Genomic DNA, 14,044 nt, shown 5'->3' with positions numbered 1-14,044 from the left:
TGTTATGGGGATAAGCAGGCTAGTGGATACTTAACCTCACAGGGTCAGACATATGAGCCAAAGAGTGTTGTATTTTACAGACAGATATTAACACACTGACCATCAACAAGACACCACGCGCACACTAGGGGTGTGAGGATGTTGACAATGTAGGCCTGCAGACGTGTCTGTTCAGGATATGTAGAAGGGGGGAAAAAACGAAGGTTTTGATGAAAATGACTAGAAGCTGCGGCACAAAAAGGTGCGCCCCACATTTCATTACCCAGAGTGCATCATTAAGAGAGCACTCACTAGCCGTTGCTAATCAAACTGCCACCATGCTCGATCCCAGACTGAGACCGTCACAAACGGAACCCACTGACCTCTGAGGACAGAATTTGGCACACGTTGGAGCGGGGCTGGGACAGTGGAATGGCAATACCTGCTTAGAATTCATAAAGCGTAGAAAGCATGGAGGTGCTGCTGTTCGATCACTACTAGATCAAGACCTGTTCAGACCGCTCTTCCTCCTGGCTATTCTAACTATATTTCAACAGGAAAGAAAGACAAATACTGTGTGACATTGGATATAGCGAAAACTACAGAACCAATTCTCTGCATGTGATTCTATTGCTTGATTGTAATAGAGGCTTCTGATCCACTACATATGGGAATTAGGCGCTTCCAATGAATGTCATATATTTGTCGGTGTCCATGTGTGGATGACATTTAAATATGTGTGCTTGTGTGGTATTGCGCGTGTTCGACTGTGCATGCTAGTGTGTGGCTGTGTGTGTGTGTGTTAAAACGTGCTAGTTTGTGGGCTAATGTGTGTATCTGTAGTCGTTGCGTGCTGCAGCGAGTGAGTCCACGCATCGTCGACCTCTTGGCAGTACTGGTTTCCCACAGTTGCCTGGGAGATGCCACGTTGAGTGGCTGCAGTGAGACTGAGCCCAGAGAGGGAGCGAGAGAGAGAGTGGAAGAGCGGCAAAAGATGAGCAGAGGAAGCAAACGGAACGATAAAAAGAAAGAGTATGAAAGTCAGAAGACAGGCAAAGCAAAGAGAGAGAGAGGAGAGGAAGGAGAAAGCGAGAGAGCGCGAACGTGGGTGGCGGGGGAGAAACAAATGGGATGCAAAGGAGAGAGAACCAGAGGAAAGAGAGGAGAGTGCATGAAAGAGAGAGAGAGAGAATAAGAGAAAGAAGTGAGTGAGTGGGTGAGGAAGAGTGGTGAAGGGCCGCGGGTCTCAATCACCTTCCCCATCATTATTCCCCTGGAGCTCTGTGTGTGACCACAGGAAAATAGCACATCCTTTCAACTCTACCTGCAAAGGAACAGCAGGGCGCTACAGAGCTAGCTATGAAGTGCAGTATGGCAGAGGAGACCATAGAAACTAATAGCATAGAGAGGACACATTCCCTGTTTGTTTCATGTGTAGCTTACATGCTAAAGTCTCATAGTAAGAGGCCAGCATAGATTAGAATGTGAGAGAAGTCATCATGTTTGACTCATCCAATATGGCTGCCGGGCTCTCGGGCAGGTTGCCACTGTGTTTCATTGGTGATGTCTGTTCAGGTCATTCACCTTCTAGACGAGGGGGAAGACCCATTGTGACAGGCTCTTGGATCCACACAGTGGTAACAGAGAGAGATGGCCACTGATAATCTCCCTGCTCCTCTGTCAAACTAATACAGTGTGTCCAACCTCTACGACAAAGAGAGACAAATAGCATGTGCCGAAGATGGATCGGTGCACGTAACAGGGTGGGGAGACGTTTTCCCACTCTCCCTCTCTCCAAAGCCTGTTCTCTCACTTTCTCTCCTCCCGCCACGTATTCTGCTGAAGCTTAAAGTGCAGAAAATCTCTGGCTCAGATTAGAAGTGAGCACACTGCTCCACATGACAGGAGTGGGAGAGAGGAGCACAAATCCAACTCCCACATAAACACAGACACAAAACACATACGCCCAGAATCTCAAACATGTGCACCCCCACGCACACGTTGTACATGTACACATAAACGTGCGTGCACATTTATACAGAGGTAGATTATTCCTAATGGACACTACACATAGAGGCACGTACACAAACTCAACTAATTTACAGATGACAGACTCTCTCTCATTCAAACAATTGTGCATGAATAGAAAAACAGACAACAAAAAAACACTCCCTCCCTGCAATGCCTCTGATCTCAGGGTCAAAGCACTACTGCCCACCTCCCACAGTCTGTGCCTGAATCCAGACGGCAAGAGGGCTGTGGTGATGTGTGTGTGTGTGGGGGGGGGGGGGGGGGGGGGGGGGGTGAAGTGGGCAGAGCATACAGCCTTGAAGTACACCCTGTCCTTCATCCCCCCTTTCTCTCTGGCCCTGCAGGAAGCATAAAGGCTGGGAGGGGTGGAGTGCACACTCCCTTCAGGGGTGGAAAATGGCAGGATGGAGCGATGGAAGGAGGTTGTGGTTCAAGTCACAGCTGTGGACCACCTTATACCAGGGCGGAAGGGGGAGGAGATTTAGCCTCATAACAACAGGTCTGGAGACCGTTCATAAAGCAGCAGCTGCACATGTGGTTTGGATCGGAACCAGTGGGACTGATTCAAAAACAAGGCATTTACTCCTGAGGTGCTGACCTGTAGAACCCTCTACAACCACTGTGACCCTGCTGATCATCTATGAACATTTGAACACCTTGATGAACAATCTGTCCTTAATGGCCACGTACTCTTATAATCTCCACCCGGCACAGCCAGAAGAGGACTGGCCACCCCTCAGAGCCTGGTTCCTCTCTAGGTTTCTTCCTATGTTCCAGCCGTTCTAGAGAGTTTTTCCAAGCCACCATGCTTCTACATCTGTATGGCTTGCTGTTTGGGGTTTTAGGCTGGGTTTCTGTACAGCACTTTGAGATATCAGCTGATGTAAAAAGGGCTTTATAAATCAATTTGATATTGGAGAGACAGAAAGGCAGATTTCAGCCCATCCCTAGCTACCAGCCGAACCGAACTAGTCTGGTATGCAGTTATATAAACTGTGGTGCGTATCCCGTTTCTATGGTGACCTTATCTCTTTGACTGTACTCTACCTTACTATGCGCATACAAAAACACACACCCTCTCAGCTCTCTCTTAAGTGTTTGGGTTTCAGCATGAAGCGGTCAGATGGAGAGGTAGAGAGTGTGTGTGGGCGAGTGTGTGTACTCTGCATCTGCCTGTGGGCGCTTGTTCCACTAATCTGGTCCATCTTCCCCACGCCAACTCCCATTCCCCACCTCCAAACACACAGCCGTTGAGATGCAAATGAACACCAGGGCAAATATAAAACACATACACAATCCTGTGTCGATATGACAGAGGAAAAAGTCACACACAGATATGCATGGACAATCTGGATTTAATAAGTAACCCTAAACCAAATGGTGACAAACACAGACACGCAGCAGTGGTTCCCTGCTGTTCATAGTAACCTAATTCAAACTGCACCCAGTAGCTACTCTGCGGCATCCCCTCCCCAACCGCAACCTTCCATTTTGGGCAGTGGAGAGACTTGTCTGGCCACTCGCTCCAGTGAGCTTGCGGCAAGGCTCAAATATGCACCCAAGGCCATTCAAGTTGAGGCAATGCCTTTGCCAGTCACATACTTGAAGGTTGTGGTTTTTTCCCCATTGTCTTTTTTACTGTTGTTTTTATTTCTTTACTTACCCATTGTTCACCTAATACCTTTTTTGTTGTTGAAATTGCACTGTTGGTTAGAGCCTGCACGTAAGCGTGTCACTGTAAGGTCTACACCGGTTGTATTCGGTGCACGTGACAAATTAACTTTGACTTGACTTTCCCACCACTGTGGCTAATGCTATAGGACACATTCATACAGTACCAGTCAAAAGTTTGGCCACCTACTCATTCCAGTGGTTGTTTTTCTAAACTAGAATAATAGTGAAGACATCAAAATAATAACACATATGGAACCATGTAGTAAAAAAAAGTGTAATCAAAATATATTTTATATTTGACATTCTTCAAAGTAGTCATCCTTTGCCTTGACAACTTTGCACACTCTCAACCAGCTTCGTGAGGTAGTCACCTGGAATGCATTTCAATTAACAGGTGTGCTTTGTTGAAAGTTAATTTGTGCAATTTCTTTCCTTCTTAATGCGTTTGAGCCAATCAAACAGTTGTGTTGTGACAAGGTAAGGGTGGTATACAGAAGATGGTCTTTTACCAAATAGGGCTAAGTCCATATTATGGCAAGAACAGCTCAAATAAGCAAAGAGAAACGACACTCCATTATTTTAAGACATGAAGGTCAGTCAATTATGAAAATTAAGAACTTTTAAAGTTTCTTCAAGTGCAGTCGCAAAATCCATCAAGCGCTATGATGAAACTGGCTCTCATGAGGACTGCCACAGGAAAGGAAGACCCATAGTTACCTCTGCTGCAGAGGATAAGTTCAGTAGAGTTACCAGCCTTGGAAATTGCAGCCCAAATAAATGCTTCACAGAGTTCAAGTAACAGACACACCTCAACATCAACATTTCAGAGGAGACTGCGTGAATCCACAGCATTCTGCAGTGATACGCCATCCTATCTGGTTTGCGCTTAGTGGGACTATAATTTGTTTTTCAACAGGACAATGACCCAACACACCTCTAGGCTGTGTAAGGGCTATTTGACCAAGAAGGAGAGTGATGGAGTGCTGCATCAGGTGACCTCCACAATGCTGACCTCCACAATCACCCAACCTCAACCCAAATGAGATGGTTTGGGATGAGTCGGACCGCAGAGTGAAGGAAAAGCAGCCAACAAGTGCTCAGCATATGTGGGAACTCCTTCAAGACTGTTGGAAAAGCATTCCTCGTGAAGCTGGTTGAGAGAATTCCAAGAGTGTGCAAAGCTGTCATCAAGGCAAAGGGTGGCTACTTTGAAGAATCTCAAATATATTTTGATTTGTTTTGGTTACTACATGATTCCATATATGTTATTTCATAGTTTTGCCTTCACTATTATAGTACAAATAAAGAAAAACTCTGGAATGAGTAGGTGTCCAAACTTTTGACTGGTAATATATATATATATATATATATATATATATATATATATATATATATATATATATATATATATATATATATATATATCCGGATTTGGAAACACTGCTCAAATGTTCATTATAGGTCCACTGTAATAACACATTTTTATGTTTCCAAGACACTCCCACCAAACAACACTAGGGGTCACACCCCAAATGTCTAAGCCACTGGTTCTCATCCCTGGTCCTGGGAACACAAAGGGGCGTAAACAATATGCCCACATGGCGTCTCTCTCTAGTACACGCCCCTGTGACAGAGCTATAAAATAAGTGCACATGTACAAACACACATGGCTGACCCAAACTGTTACAGACCTATATCCATCCTGCCCTGCCTTTCTAAAGTCTTCGAAAGCCAAGTTAACAAACAGATCACTGTCCATTTCGAATCCCACCGTACCTTCTCCGCTGTGCAATCCGGTTTCCGAGCTGGTCACGGGTGCACCTCAGCCACGCTCAAGGTACTAAACGATATAACAGCCATCGATAAAAGAAAGTACTATGCAGCCGTCTTCATCGTGCAGCCGTCTTCAATCTGGCCAAGGCTTTCGACTCCGTCAATCACTGCATTCCTATCGGCAGACTCAACAGCCTTGAATTCTCAAATGACTGCCTCGCCTGGTTCACTAACTACTTCTCAGATAGAGTTCAGTGTGTCAAATTGGAGGGCCTGTTGTCCGGACCTCTGGCAGTCTCTATGGGGGTACCACAGGGTTAATTCTCGGGCCGACTCTTTTCTCTGTATATATCAACGATGTCGCTCTTGCTGCGGGTGATTTCCTGATCCACCTCTACGCAGACGACACTATTCTGTATACATCTGGCCCTTCTTTGGACACTGTTAACAAACCTCCAAACGAGCTTCAATGCCATACAACACTCCTTCCGTGGCCTCTAACTGCTCTTAAACACTAGTAAAACTAAATGCATGCTTTTCAACCGTTCGCTGCACGCACCCGCCCACCCGAATAGCATCACTACTCTGGACGGTTCTGACTTTGAATATGTGAACAACTACAAATACCTACGTGTCTGGCTAGACTGTAAACTCTCCTTACAGACTCATATTAAGCATCTCCAATCCAAAACTAAATCTATTTCGCAACAAAGCCTCCTTCATTCATGCTGCCAAACATACCCTCGTAAAACTGACTATCCTACCGATCCTCGACGATGTCATTTACAAAATAGCCTCCAACACTCTACTTAGCAAACTGGATGCAGTCAATCACAGTGCCATCCGTTTTGTCACCAAAGCCCCATATACCATCCACCACTGCGACCTGTATGCGCTCGTCGGCTGGCCCTCGCTACATATTTGTCGCCAGACCCACTGGCTCCAGGTCAACTATAAATCTTTGCTAGGTAAAGCTCTGCCTTATCTCAGCTCACTGGTCACCATAACACCCACCCGTAGCACACGCTCCAGCAGGTATATCTCACTGGTCATCCCCAAAGCCAACACTTCCTTTGGCCGCCTTTCCTTCCAGTTCTCTGCTGCCAATGACTGGAACGAATTGGATTTTTTTTTGGCTGAAGTTGGAGACATATCTCCCTCACTAACTTCAAGCATCAGCTATCTGAGCAGCTTACTGATCACTGCAGCTGTAAATAGCCCATCCAATCTACCTATTTACTTTTTTGCACACCAGTATTTCTACTTGCACATCATCATCTGCACATCTATCACTCCAGTGTTAATTTGCTAAATTGTAATTACTTCGCTACTATGGCCTATTTATTGCCTTACCTCCTCATGCCATTTGCACACACTGTATATAGGCTTTTTCTATTGTGTTATTGACTGTACGTTTGTTTATTCCATGTGTAACTCTGTGTTGTTGTTTGTGTCGCACTGCTTTGCCATATCTTGGCCAGGTCGCAGTTGTAAATGAGAACTTGTTCTCAACTGGCCTACCTGGTTAAATAAAGGTGAAATAAAATAAACAAAAATAAAATAAATAACAATGCACCTGCCATAGTGGCTTCATGCCTTCTCCAAACCCTCTCAATTTATCACCATGTAGCATGTACATCATCCTCTGGCCCTTATGCTGTGGACCATTCTGGAGAGAGTATTCTTCTTGGCCCTGGATTGAGTGTGTGTCCCTTACATGTAACCTGACAGTTCCCATGCTAGTCAATTCTCTCTCTCTAATACAACTGTTCCCAAATCAGATTCCTAAGCCTGCTAAGTTGATTGGTCTGCCATCCCCTGCGATTAGGCCTGTCTCTGGGTCAGTATTCAGTGTTACAGGGGGAGGGACAGAGGAAGAAGGGTTGATATTACTGCCGCTGGCTAGCGGCGTTTCCCCCAACGTGCTCGGGGCCATCTGTGCGCGAGCGTGTGTGCCTAATGTTGCACACCGCATGGCAGAGATAAGAACCACCGCTCCGGTCACATCAAAGGATGTCAAGTGGCGAAGCAGTTCACCAGGGTAAGTCATAGTCACTACCCGGCTGGCAAGGCTGCTGCAACCAGACTCCCTCTGGATGGTCAAAACTAGTTAGTACCAAACTGCCAACTAAGAGAAAGAAGCCACTGCACTGATCTACTTGTCATCATGCCACCTGGATAAGCTAGTAGATAAAGAAGTGATGATTAGATGAGAACATCCTTATGATATAGAAGCCAGTTAACAAGAGTATTTTGCTCAGTCTCTCTGTCCCCCTCTTCCTCCCACTGGCTGGCACACTGTCCATATAGTTTATGAAACCTCTATTCAGTCTCTCCCAAGTCTCATGTTCTCAAACACTCATCTCCTTCCTTCCTGCATTCCCTCTGTTTCTCTTCCTCCCACTCCTCCTCCTCCTCCTCCTGCTGCTTCCCTGGAAGTGCTGGTTGCCATGTGAACAGGTGCTGTGCTGGAGAGCCTCTTTTCCACGCCGGGCACACAGATAGACATGCTCCAACCCACTCTCAAACACATCCAAGCACACACTCTTATGCAAGCACATCAACGCACACATCCATCCAAGCGAAAAAGTACAGAAATGCAAACACATGCATCCAAGAGCACAGACATGCACACGCAAAAAAACATAGAGTTTCAAAACACATATACACACACACACACACACACAGTAAGTAAGGCAAGTCAATCATCCCTGGAGCGCCCCATCGTGCTCTCCTCTCCACAGTGGTCAAGGTGCGTGGGCTTGAGAGGAGAGTGCAGGCATGTAGAGGGGAAGGAGGCAGAGGAGGGTCAGCCGTCCCTCCTCTCCTTATGTAAAAGTATCCAAAAGGAGTGGGCACTAGGCAGCCGCTTCTCTTTTAATCCCTCTTTCTTTCCATAAAAGAATCATCAGAATCCCTCCCACACAGCCCAACGCAATCACATTTTCTCTCTGCACTTAGTCCCTTTTCCTCCGCTCCCTTTCGTTCCACAAGACTTCTCAGCTGCGTGGCTCAGAGTCTCAGAACAACTGCCTAAGGAGTGCGTCGCTGGACGTGGAATGCAAAGCAATGAGAGCGTCAAGCAAAGTCAAAGTCTAGTTTAAACATCCCACTTGGCTTTGTGAATAACTGATGTGGAGCTTGATACAAGACGTGTTCCCTCTGCATTGCAAGTGTTTCAAAGCCAACATCAAACCCCCAAGTCCTCGTCATTCTGCAAGACAAACCAGCCATGTACTGTTCTGCACTGTAAGCAGCTGCTGCTGCATCTCCACTGCCCTGACCCCCTCGTCTGTATCGACCATAGCTATTTTAACCCATTATTGTACCCATGGGTGACTGGTCTAAATCTCTACTACCTGTTTAGTTCCGTGCTTTTACATGTAATGCTACAGTATACTAAGAATGTGTACTGTCCAAATACACAGGATGTGGAGTGGAAAATTCCCCTCTTTCTTATTATGATGGTAGTCTATCCATCTGTTTTCATTTGGACTATTTATCAGACAACAATAGTGGGAATGGACTGTAGACGTGTGGTTTCCTAAGTTGTAACACGTATCACGAGTCAGACATGGCTTCATTAACAGATTGTTTTGATCTTGACTTCCACTGTAACTCTGCGAGACTGTACACAGCTACAAATTGCCTAACCCTTGCCTCAACATGCCTGGTGCTAGAACCAATAGCGTGGTTGGACGAGAAATGAAACCACAAGGTAAACACGGTTACATAAGAGCGTTGCCGTTGACCTCGAAAGGACGGGACTTTTTAGGGGCTGTCAAAATGCTTATAATCTGTTCTTTACCTGCGGCACTGTCTCTCTCTCACACACACACGCACAAGCAGAGGGCAGTGACTCAGAGGGTTTATGGTGTTCATCTGGAGCGCCACTCAGTCAACACTGATCTGGGACTGCTGATATGGACAGCCTGGTGCATAGTATCTCTGTGAGAGCACTGTGGTATGCAGTGGTAAAATGTTATATGGTGCGGAGTACTCAAGTCTGTCAGGTAGAGTGTCATATGAGTGTGTGAGTGTGTGAGACAGGGGGGCATAAGGTTGGGGAGCATGCAGTGTTCGGGTCGTAGTGGACCTTGTTGACATTGTTTCACCATAAACACATTTGCATCCAACAGACACACACACACACACACACACACACACACACACACACACACACACACACACACACACACACACACACACACACACACACACACACACACACACACACACACACACACACACACACACACACTTCCTCATTAGAAACATTTTGACTATAAGGCAGGATCAAGATCCAACCTAGATCCCTAATCCAAAGATTAATTTCTGCTCCACATGAAAGGGTGGGCAGGTCCGCTATTGTTAACTAATCCTGGATTAGCCACGCTTTTTTACATATTCTAGAACATCCCCATCCAAACAGCAGCGAGCTTGGCCCTCCAGGAAACAGGTTAAACGAGAGTAAACATATTTAAACCATCTCGGTTGTAGTTCACTAAGTGTTTATAACACCAACGCAGTCCGCTGGAGTGAATTAAATCAAAGAGAAAAATTAGTCAGACAAATAAAAGTCAAACAGAATAGTGACCTTTTGGAACGCACCAGATGAACTCTCATGAACCCTCTTCAGCCGTACGCCAACCAAGTCCGCTGTGTATTTATTTGTCAAACTCAAAGCATACATAGATCAGGTTAAACATCAACTCAGTTATCACTCAAATCTCCCATTTTGATTCATTCGGAATCAGATATACATTCTGTAATCACATCTGCCGTTTCAAACATGACTATTGGCTGCCCTACAAAGCCAATTCCATCTCTAGCACTGCGATGTTGCTTCTTTCTTCTTATGAATGATGCAGTGGAGATATGTCTTGTTCTGTAAAATGCTGTAGGGGGAAATTGACAGAAAAACAACAGCGGCGAGAGAGAGAGGAATTCAAGCACGCTCAGTCAGTTTAACAGGAACATACAGGATGACCCGGGGAGCAGGTCAGCGAGGTCAAGGGGTCATAGGACAGGAGGTACACTGGCTTTGTAATGCATAATGGGGGATGGTTGCCCGCAAGCAGAATAGTTCAAAGAGAATTTACAGGAGGTACATTGAACCCTTATGCACTATATGAACCTAGGTGGAGCAGATTCCTCCTGCAATAGAGCAACAGGAACTGATGTGGATTATCACTAAACAGTAGGTCTCAATATGTGTCCTCCACGCAGTAAATTGCAGGCGTTCATTCTGAGACATTTCCTAATCATATGCTATTGATCTGTTCATTGTTGCCTGTAATAATGCCTGACGAGCGCATCACAGTCGTACTTCATAAATCTATTGGATTTTCCAGAGAGATCTGGCAATTGTGTTACAGTGTGTGAAACCCACATCATGCACCAACCAACACAACAGATAAATTGAGCAGAATTCAAGGATTGGCTGGGAGGAAAATCTGCATGTTACACAGGAAGCCTTGGCAATCTACCTTGGAAAACTCTGTTAATAAATCCTGTTACTGCATGACTTGTTGAGATAAGCAGTGGGGGGAAAAACTCACAATGAGATGCATAGTAAAAATGGACACACTGGAGGCTTCACTCAAAGGTAGATATTGACAGCGGTGGTGTCATCTAATGCAGTGTATCACTCACCAACCATCCCCCACAGGATAGGAATAAATCACATTATAACCACTAACCTACTTCAACAACATCAACAGCTTGGGAATCTTCTCTGGCACCATTCCAATAACCCATCACCAATCCCCATCACATACATATGTTTATGGTTGCTATATTACAGTGTATACAAATCTGGGCTCCGCGTTGCGTAGGTTGCTTTCTAATTGTAATCCGTTACAGTTACCTGTCCAAAATTGTAATCAGTAGTCTTAACTTTTGGATTACCCAAACTCAGTAACGTAATCTGACTCAGTTTAAGAATACCTTTCCTTTAAGAGGCATTACATGCAAACCTCACTGGCTACATTGCGTGAGCGAGCGTTGCAAAATAAAAATGTACACATACATGTTATTTAATCATTTCACCCATACAGCTCGCGTGCGTGAACGAGCGTCTGCGTAGCCAAGCGCTAAAGTAGAACTTGCTTCTATTTGAGACGCTCCACGCAAGGCCCACTCCAGAATAAAACACATTGTATCGTCCGCTCTTTAGCTGCCAACAGAAACATTGTCTTTTAGGATGAGAATCATGACCTCGTTTTTAGAAATAAATAAATAAGTGCACAAACTCAGCAACCAATGTGCGAAGACTAGCGCTTTCCTCCATGACTGATTATGAAGCAGACAGATTCCATATGAAAGAAATGCTACTACTGTAATAGGCAAGTGCAAATGAGCTCAATCAAAATGTTTTTGTTGAATAACCTGAACCCTAGAGGCTATACATTAGATTTTGAACGAGTTTCGTTTTTGGTTTAAGTGTCACAAATGTAAAGCGTAAATATGATTCATTTGGCGAGGTCTTCTTTTCTGAGGGGTGAGAAACATCTGGACCATCCCTTTTAATAACAGGCTTTTATTTTTCTTAAATGAGGCCAGACGTTCTTATGTAACCTTTGAATCAGATAATATAACAAGGCAATGATGGGACGGAACCACCGCCTAATCCCTAATTCTACAGCCTGGAATAGATCACTGACTGAGTATTTGGGGTTTATGTTATTGTTATGAGAAAAAGGAGAAAATAAGCTAAAGCTTCGTTATTTTCAATAGCCTATGTAGGCCTATAGACTAGGATATAGCCTAATCAAGGACCAAATGGTAGTTTGGGGTTCCTGGATGGGCTACATTCCTTTGACAAGTGAATTGCTTGGCTAATTTGCAAAAGTGAAACGCAAGAACACCATGACTTGGTGTGAAACAGTTGAGGCATTAGTCAAACCACTGAGTGTGATGATTCACAGGCCAATAGGTGGGTGCACTGTGTTGTATAAATGCTGTCGATTGACAAGGTCAATTTACCTGTGCAGTTGCCATATCGTTTGCCCGCCACACTGTCCAGGAGCGCCAGCGCCAGGTTGTCCGGTGTGTCCGCAGGCAGCGGGGTCCAGCTCGTGTCCAGACTCGCCTCGGAGCTTTGCTCATCGCTAGACAACGACGGGCTCCTAATGTCCGCAGTGGCCGAGGGCCAGCACGGTGCTTCCTCAGTGTCCGGGCTGAACACCTCCCTGGCCGGACCGCTCTCTGGAGAAGTTTCCCTGAAAAACGGAACCACCCGAGACAGGCTGGCTCGACGCCGAGAAGTGCCAGTGCCAGTCGCCTTCTCCCCAAAGCCACCAGCTCGAGTGAGCGCCGTTGTCTGTTTCTTCAAAAACTTTTCCAGGGGCTTCATTCCCGCCGGCATTTTTATACAATAGCGCAATAAGGCTTTCTTTCGATGGTGATTGATATTAACTGGATACCTCTGCAGGAACTAACGTTGTGACTACATTATACAAGCATCCATGCGTAATTCTATTGACCAGTCTTCGTAGTAAGCTCTTACATGGCGATAATTAACCCATTTGTCAAATCATGATTTTAAAAGAGCAGTGTAAAAATCCGATTTGTGAAGCAGTCTATCGACATCGGCGAAAGCGTGCTCACACACGACTGCACGTTCTGGTTGAGTAGCTTTTATCGCAAAATATCCCAACCTGCTCCACAACAACCGCTCCCTGGCGTCTCCTCCACCTCTGCAGACGTTTCGGGCGCGTCAATGAACAGTGTTTGTCAGTTTCAAGCAGCGGCCAAAATACACTGGATGACGAACGCAAGGTGCCGAATAAACACACTCTCAGCAGAGTACAATGAGATAAACTGAAACAAAATATAAGGATAACAGCGGGGGTTGGTAAATAGGCGCCCCAGTAGCTTTTTACCACCGACAAATGCGACGCGTCTCTGCCGCATGAGGTATCTCTTGCTGCTGGCGTCAAAGCAATCTACTGCAGTAATATCGCCAGTGGGAATGGCCTCGGCTCCTCCGTATGTGTGGAAGCTTGTTCAGATAAGTAGCAGCCGTTTCCCTCTCCCCTTCTCCGTTTGAATGCTTCTTGAATGCAGTGGTTCGAGCTCTGTGTGGACAAACACACACTCCCTCCCTCTCTCTTTCACTCAAACTCTTCGCGGGTGTGTGTATGTGCTGGATTTGGGACCGCTGCTATATCAACTCGCCCACACCCTCCCTTCCTTCCTTCATCTGCAGTTACCGTCAGTGCTCCTCAGTGCCCGCTGAATGGCAGCTGCTCACCAGGGCCGGCTCTAGGCATAAGCGATATAGGTGGTCGCCTAATGCCACCGACCGCTAGGGGGCCACGACCAACAAAAACAAACTTACATTTTTTTGGGGGGGGGGGGGTCTTAACTTACTGTTTAGGGTTAGAATAGTAATATACACAAGGGGCAATTTCGAAATGTAGTTGTGCATCAGCATTCTTCCTCTAGTTATGTCAGTCACTGACAATCACTCAATTAGCCCATGTCAGCTAAAAATGTTTTGATTGATAAGTTAGTTTACGCAGCTATCTAAACTTGTAGTAAATCATGGCTGAATTACCAACTGGGTACTAAGTGTACGTTT

At 45.6% G+C, this 14,044-nt stretch overlaps 1 protein-coding gene across 2 annotated transcripts in view; it reads right to left on the bottom strand.

Moving 5' to 3' along the window:
• LOC120035046 (rap guanine nucleotide exchange factor-like 1) overlaps window positions 1-13,686 on the bottom strand; it is a 30,756-nt gene extending 17,070 nt beyond the window's left edge. For both annotated transcript variants that reach the window (XM_038981811.1, XM_038981817.1), the window contains exon 1: window positions 12,445-13,686. In XM_038981811.1, coding sequence (XP_038837739.1) covers window positions 12,445-12,826 — 382 coding nt within the window. In that variant the 5' untranslated portion in view covers window positions 12,827-13,686. The remainder of the gene's footprint in view (window positions 1-12,444) is intronic.
• Window positions 13,687-14,044: the final 358 nt, after the last annotated feature.

Source organism: Salvelinus namaycush, chromosome 3, assembly GCF_016432855.1.
Source record: "Salvelinus namaycush isolate Seneca chromosome 3, SaNama_1.0, whole genome shotgun sequence".
NCBI lineage: Eukaryota > Metazoa > Chordata > Actinopteri > Salmoniformes > Salmonidae > Salvelinus > Salvelinus namaycush.
Note: the sequence above shows the minus strand (reverse complement) of the source record. Positions and strands in the feature narration are given on the sequence as shown.